General features: G+C 50.7%; 1 protein-coding gene across 1 annotated transcript in view; it reads left to right on the forward strand.

Annotated features, from left to right (window-relative positions):
* ube4a (ubiquitination factor E4A) overlaps nt 1-6,016 on the forward strand; it is a 26,654-nt gene extending 20,638 nt beyond the window's left edge. Inside the window, exons 12-20 of the mRNA XM_084448017.1 lie at nt 1-71; nt 1,114-1,304; nt 1,502-1,602; nt 2,175-2,288; nt 2,494-2,668; nt 2,741-2,921; nt 3,097-3,244; nt 4,276-4,433; nt 4,627-6,016. The exon at nt 1-71 is cut by the window's left edge and continues 62 nt beyond it. Of these exons, the coding sequence (XP_084304143.1) occupies nt 1-71; nt 1,114-1,304; nt 1,502-1,602; nt 2,175-2,288; nt 2,494-2,668; nt 2,741-2,921; nt 3,097-3,244; nt 4,276-4,433; nt 4,627-4,762 (1,275 nt within the window). The 3' untranslated portion in view covers nt 4,763-6,016. The remainder of the gene's footprint in view (nt 72-1,113; nt 1,305-1,501; nt 1,603-2,174; nt 2,289-2,493; nt 2,669-2,740; nt 2,922-3,096; nt 3,245-4,275; nt 4,434-4,626) is intronic.
* Nucleotides 6,017-6,910: the final 894 nt, after the last annotated feature.

Raw genomic sequence — 6,910 nt, forward strand, 5'->3', positions numbered from 1 at the left:
CTGGAGTCTTGTGCTGAGAGCCTGGAGCATGTCCTCAACTTCATCACTGTCTTCATGGGCAACGTGGAGAGGTGAGAGGAGGGAGGGAGAGAGAGAGAGAGAGAGAAATATAGAGAGGCAGAGATACAGTAGACATAGGCTGAGACAGAAATAGAGAGACACCCAGAGAGAGAGACAAAGGGTGCATTAAGTAACTGAAACTGAGCGCTGAGCGCATTTTTTAACCACTTAACGTTCTGCTCTGAGCGCTGAGCACTGCCATCTTAACGGTCTCCTCTATCTGAGCACTGCCATCTTAACAGTCTCCTCTATCTGAGCACTGCCATCTTAATGTCCCCTCTATCTGAGCACTGCCCTCTAGCACGGACAATGACGACAAGATCTGCATTCCATAGCAACCAAAACTAATGCCAGATTTGATAGCAACCAGCCAGCCGTGAATGATACTAACCCTAACCCTAGCCCTAACCCTAACCCTAGCCCTAACCCTAGCCGTGAATGATACTAACCCTAACCCTAGCCCTAACCCTAGCCGTGAATGATACTAGCCCTAACCCTAGCCCTAGCCCTAACCCTAGCCGTGAAAGATACTAGCCCTAACCCTAGCCCTAGCCCTAACCCTAGCCGTGAATGATACTAGCCCTAACCCTAGCCCTAGCCCTAACCCTAGCCGTGAATGATACTGTAGGTTATTATTCTGCTTGTTTGTTGTGCAACATATCAACTGACCAGTTATCAAAATGAAATGCCAACAAACTGAAATGCAAGCCAGCTAGTTGAGCTTATTTGATACCTTATTTGACTGCCTACAATCAATAGGCTACATGGTCGGCCATCCAGTCACAAATGATGGTGCAGCCGTAACGTTCGCCTTCTTTCTTCGACAGAGCCTACTAGTCAGGAAGTGCTCAGCAGCTCTCTGATTGGCTCAGAGTGAGCAGAACTGAGCAACCAGTTTAGTGCGCCGCTCAGTTACTTAACGCACCCAGAGAGGCAGAGACACATATTTCTCATAAAGAGTGAGAGACGGAACATTTCCATGCTAGTATCATGCCACCTGCAACATCCACACACTGAGGTTCTCCTGTGTTCCTCCCTGTTCTCTCCCTCCAGGATGAAGAACCCTCACCTGCGGGCCAAGCTGGCTGAGGTTCTGGAGGCCGTGATGCCCCACATGGAGCCAGCAGCGCCGGGCTCCACTCAGCCAATCATGTTCCAGCGTGAGAGGGTATTCTGCTCCTACCGCCACGCCCCTCACCTGGCCGAGGCACTCATCGCTGTGTTTGTAGACATTGAGTTCACAGGTAAGGCTGGGACGAGTGTGTGTGTGTGTGTGTGTGTGTGTGTGTGTGTGTGTGTGTGTGTGTGTGTGTGTGTGTGTGTGTGTGTGTGTGTGTGTGTGTGTGTGATGATACACAACAGTGCTGAAACATCATCTTAGATCTGGAGAGTCAGGTGTAGCTGTAGTTTTCTGATGAGACTGTGACCCCCCTCCTCCCAGGTGACCCCCACCAGTTTGAGCAGAAGTTCAACTACAGGAGGCCCATGTACCCCATCCTGGGCTACATGTGGGGGAAGGACAGCTACAGAGAGAGCATCAAGGTCAGTCTGTCACTCATCTGCTTTGAGGTCAGAAGGCAACAGAACAAACACTATCTGTTGTTCACCACCATGCTTACTGTATGTGGTTTCTGTTACTGTATGTGGTTTCTGTGTGTGTGTGTGTGTGTGTGTGTGTGTGTGTGTGTGTGTGTGTGTGTGTGTGTGTGTGCGTGCGCGTGTGTGTGTGTGCGTGTGGATGTGTGTGTGCGCGTGTGGATGTGTGTGTGTGCGTGTGGATGTGTGTGTGTGTGTGTGCGTGTGGATGTCTGTGTGTGTGTGCGCGCGTGTGGATGTGTGTGTGTGTGTATGTGTGTGTGCGTGCGTGTGGATGTGTTTGTGCGTGCGTGCGTGCGTGCGTGCGTGTGCATGTGTGTGTGTGCGTGTGGATGTGTGCGTGCGTGCGTGTGTGTGTCTGTGCGTGTGTGTGTGCGTGTGGATGTGTGTGTGTGTGTATGGTGTGGATGTGTGTGTGTGTGTGCGTGTGGATGTGTGTGTGTGTGTGTGTGTGGATGTGTGTGTATGTATGTGTATGTGTGTGCGTGCGTGCGTGTGTGTGTGTGTGTGTGTCCCAGCGCCTGGCCGTGTTCGCATCAGAGAACCTAGAGGCCATGAACCCCCCTCTGTTCCTGCGCTACCTCAACCTGTTAATGAACGACGCCATCTTCCTTCTGGACGAGGCTATACAGGTCAGAACCTCCTCCTGGTCCACTCTCTCCCTCCATCCTCATCCCTCTGTTCCCTCATCGCTCCCTCTGATTGGCGTATGCTCCTGTCAGTAATCTTAACCTCCTTCTGATTGGCCCACGCTCGTGTCAGTAATCGAATCCTCCCTTTGATTGGTCCTTGTCCCTTTTAGTAATCTTATCCTCTCTCTGATTGGTTCCCTGACAGTACCTGAGCAAGATCAAGGTGCTGCAGCTGGAGCGGGACCGCGGCGAGTGGGAGGGGCTAGCGCCGGGCGCCCGGCGAGAGAAGGAGTCCAGCCTGCAGATGTTCGGTCAGCTGGGACGCTTCCACAACATCATGTCCAACGAGACCATCGGGACACTGGCCTTCCTCACCTCAGGTTAGTATTGAGGAGAAAGAGCTGATCTCACCCTCCTCATCTCTCTCTCACACTCACCCCCTCTCTCTCCAGAGATCAAAGGGATCTTCGTCCATCCCTTCCTGGCGGAGAGGATCATCTCCATGCTCAACTACTTCCTGCAGCACCTGGTGGGCCCTAAGATGGGGGCTCTGAAGGTCAAGGACTTCAGCGAGTTTGACTTCAAGCCCCAGCAGCTTGTGTCTGACATCTGCACCATCTACCTCAACTTAGGGTTCGTTCACCACACATGCGCGCGCAGAAATGCACACACACACACACACACACACACACACACACACACACTGAGTGTGTGTTGCATCAGGATCCAGCCACTGTCAATCAACCAGTCACACGTGCTGTTCTGTCCTGTCTGGGGGGCGTCTAACCAATCAGACCTGTCGTCTCAGGGATGAGGAGAACTTCTGTGCCACGGTCCCTAAAGATGGCCGCTCCTACTCCCCCATCCTGTTCTCCCAGACCGTGCGCGTCCTGAAGAAGATTAACAAGCCTGGAGACATGATTGTAGGCTTTGGCCTACTGGCTGACAAGATCAAGGTAGGAGCACGCCTGTCTCCACAGCCTCTGTAACAGAGAGGACTCACAGGAAACACATGGAGATTTATTGTCTGATTGCCTGTCTTTCTGTCTGCCTATCTTGCTGTCTGTCTGCCTGTTTGCATGTCTGTTTGCGTACCTGTCTTTCTACCTGTCTGTCTACCTCCCTCCATACATTACATTACACTACATACCTGTCTGACCCCTCCCCCCCCCCAACCCAAACACACACACACCTGTCTCCTGCCCTCCTCCTCCTCCTGTCTCCTGCCCTCCTCCTGTCTCCCGTCCTCCTCCTCCTGTGTCCTGCCCTCCTCCTCCTGTCTCCTGCCCTCCTCCTCCTCCTCCTGTCTCCCGCCCTCCTCCTGTCTCCTGCCCTCCTCCTCCTCCTGTCTCCCGCCTTCCTCCTCCTCCTGTCTCCTGCCCTCCTCCTCCTCCTGTCTCCTGCCCTCCTCCTCCTCCTGTCTCCTCCTCCTCCTGTCTCCTGCCCTCCTCCTCCTCCTGTCTCCTGCCCTCCTCCTCCTCCTGTATCCTGCCCTCCTCCTCCTCCTCCTCCTGTCTCCTGCCCTCGTCCTCCTGTCTCTTGCCCTCCTCCTCCTCCTGTCTCCTGCCCTCCTCCTCCTCCTCCTATCTCCCACCCTCCTCCTCCTCCTGTCTCCTGCCCTCCTCCTCCTCCTGTCTCCTGCCCTCCTCCTCCTCCTCCTATCTCCCACCCTCCTCCTCCTCCTGTCTCCTGCCCTCCTCCTCCTCCTCCTGTCTTCCGCCCTCCTCCTGTCTCCCGTGCTCCTCCTCCTCCTGTCTCCTGCCCTCCTCCTCCTGTCTCCCACCCTCCTCCTCCTCCTGTCTCCCAACCTCCTTCTCCTCCTGTCTCCCGCCCTCCTCCTGTCTCCCGCCCTCCTCCTCCTGTCTCCTGCCCTCCTCCTGTCTCCCGCCCTCCTCCTCCTGTCTTCTGCCCTCCTCCTCCTGTCTCCCACCCTCCTCCTCCTCCTGTCTCCTGCCCTCCTCCTCCTCCTGTCTCCTGCCCTCACCAGACACACGCAGACCGGCAGCAGCAGGAGGAGGAGACATTCGCGGATGCCCCAGATGAGTTCCTAGACCCCATCATGTCCACCCTGATGCTGGACCCAGTGCTGCTGCCCTCCTCCAGCGTGACCGTGGACCGCACCACCATCGCCAGACACCTGCTGAGGTCAGACGCTGAGCTGTATAGAAAACAAGCAGCTGCACTCTTTCTAACCCCAAGCAGTGGTTGCATATTGCAGTTTGTAGTATGTTGGTAGTCTGAGCCTCTAACCAAAGGTCATCTCCAGGGGTCTCTCTCTGTTGCCAGAGGAAGTGTCACAAGTGATGTAACTGTGTCCCCTGGACGTTGTGCCCCACAGTGACCAGACAGATCCGTTCAACCGCAGCCCCCTCACCATGGACCAGATCCGGCCCAATGAGGAGCTAAAGCAGCAGATCCTACAGTGGCTGGACAAGCACAAGCAGGAGAGGCCCCAGACGGGGCATAGCAGCTAGCAGCTAGCCTGGTCCCTGCTCTCTAACAGACACTGGCCTGCTGACTGGACCCTCGCTCACTCCTCCTCTACCCTCCTACTAGTACTGACCTCCTCCGTGTGTGCTGGCCTCCAGTCTGTCTTCCCAGACTCCTGCTCCAGCCTCCAGCCTGTCTGCCCACACTACCGCTCTGCTCTGCTCTGTTCTGCTCTGCTCTGTTCTGTTCTGCTCTGTTCTGTTCTGTTCTGCTCTGCTCTGCAGAGAGGGGAGCTGGATCTGGTTTACTCAGTGAAGTTGAACCAGTGGAACAGTAAATCAGACACGCCTGAAATACCTGTGTGTTTGACCCAGGCCTGCTTCCTTGTCTCTCATGTCTGTCTCTCAATAACAACAACAACACCTGTAATCCCGTATGCAAGCTGCCTACTATGAGAAGGCCAAGGAAGGTGTAAAGATCTTCATACACTCCTCCTTACAGAGGTCCACAAGTTGCCAGACAGAGGAAACCAACAGTATGAACTCTGTAATTTGGGAGAGGGTAACATACCTATATCACCTTACTTCCTGATCAGAACTTAAGGTCTGACGGACCTCAGAAAGGTACTGTAGCAACTCCCGATCCACTGTATGCTCTGCCAAGAAAAGTTTATTCTTGTTTGTTTTTTAAATAAAGAAAAGTTAGTGTGCTGGGAATGTGAACGGCAGGACATGTAACTAATGAAGAGGAGGATGATGTCTGCACTCACACTGTGCAGTATAGTATACATTGAATCAGTATATGCCACTCTTTATTTGGACAGACGTGATCAAGCATTTATAAGTGTCAAGCATAATGCTTATGTTTGAAGCATAAGGGTCAGCTATTCTGTCAAAAGAATCGGGTGCCTCAAACAACAAGCCTTGCTTTCATTACATCAGATTTATTTAATTAATTAATTAATTAATCAATCAATCAATCGTTAAGTTATTAGGCTACAAGAGTTTGTCGAATTCCCAATCTGAAGAGCAGAACAAGCAGGAGTGAAGAGAATAACTAGAAGAAACAAGACAGCCATGTTTTGGTTTCATGTCACCAAGCACCACCAGACAGTGGGCTTAGGAGTTGCTCTATGGGGATTTTAATGCAAGGAGGTGAAGTGTGATTTTGTATCAGGAGTAGAATGTGTGGAAGATAATTTTGTTGGCATGCATTTGTATACTGCATATATACCAACTCAATCCTTACCAGGGTGAAATTATAATTATAAAGAAAATACATATTTCTATGTTTTAAGACTTCTTTTGAATGTACAGTATGAATTAAGAAATAAAAATCTGTAGTGTGTGACAAATCTGGCAACCTGTAGTTGTGACTGCTTCCAGTACCCAGACGTAAATACCAGTCATTTTATTACCTGTTTCACACATTTCAGAGGCAGGAACGTGTCATGTTATCTGATAATGCTAAATACTCTTGCCCAGAGTAGTACACACTTCCATTGTATTTCTGATGTGTCAACTCTTACCTCTGGTGTAAGCCGTCTGTGTTGTTCACAGATCACTCTTGGTCTGGTATTTGCTCAGGATTGCCCCAGAGTGGAACCCTCATCTTCATCCAAAAGCAGTTTGAGAGTCTTGTCACATGTCACTGTTCATAGTATGACCATCAGGTTCAGAAAGGATTGCTGATTGTTACTTTTGAAGTCCCTTGTTGTATTTCAAACAATGGAAGTATATAAACATGAAAATCTGGTAGATGCTAGTTGTTTGTTAGTGTATTTTAAATTGGACCACACACATTTTTATGTTTTACATATTTGGCATTTTAGAAATGTAGCATATTTATATGTAATGAAACGTTACACTGTTGATTCAGTATAAAAGATAAAATCTAAATACATTTTCTGGAACTGTATGTGTGACCTTTTGGCCTTGGACTCCATATCCTTCACCCTAGACTCTAGGGCCTAGAGAGTGCACTTGTCCAGCTTCCTGCATGGATTTGAGATCATAGGATTGGTATTAGAGCCCATGTTTACACTAATCCTTTACATTTGAAGAGTGCACAGGGGAAAGGATAGATAATCCAGATGGAACTCAAGGTTACTTAACCTCGTTCCAGGGATTACTGGCTCATTCATTGGTTCGTTTTTAATTGGCATCATGCCAGTGGGCGTGGTATATGTAAAT

Source organism: Borostomias antarcticus, assembly GCF_949987555.1.
Source record: "Borostomias antarcticus genome assembly, chromosome: 1".
Lineage (NCBI taxonomy): Eukaryota > Metazoa > Chordata > Actinopteri > Stomiiformes > Stomiidae > Borostomias > Borostomias antarcticus.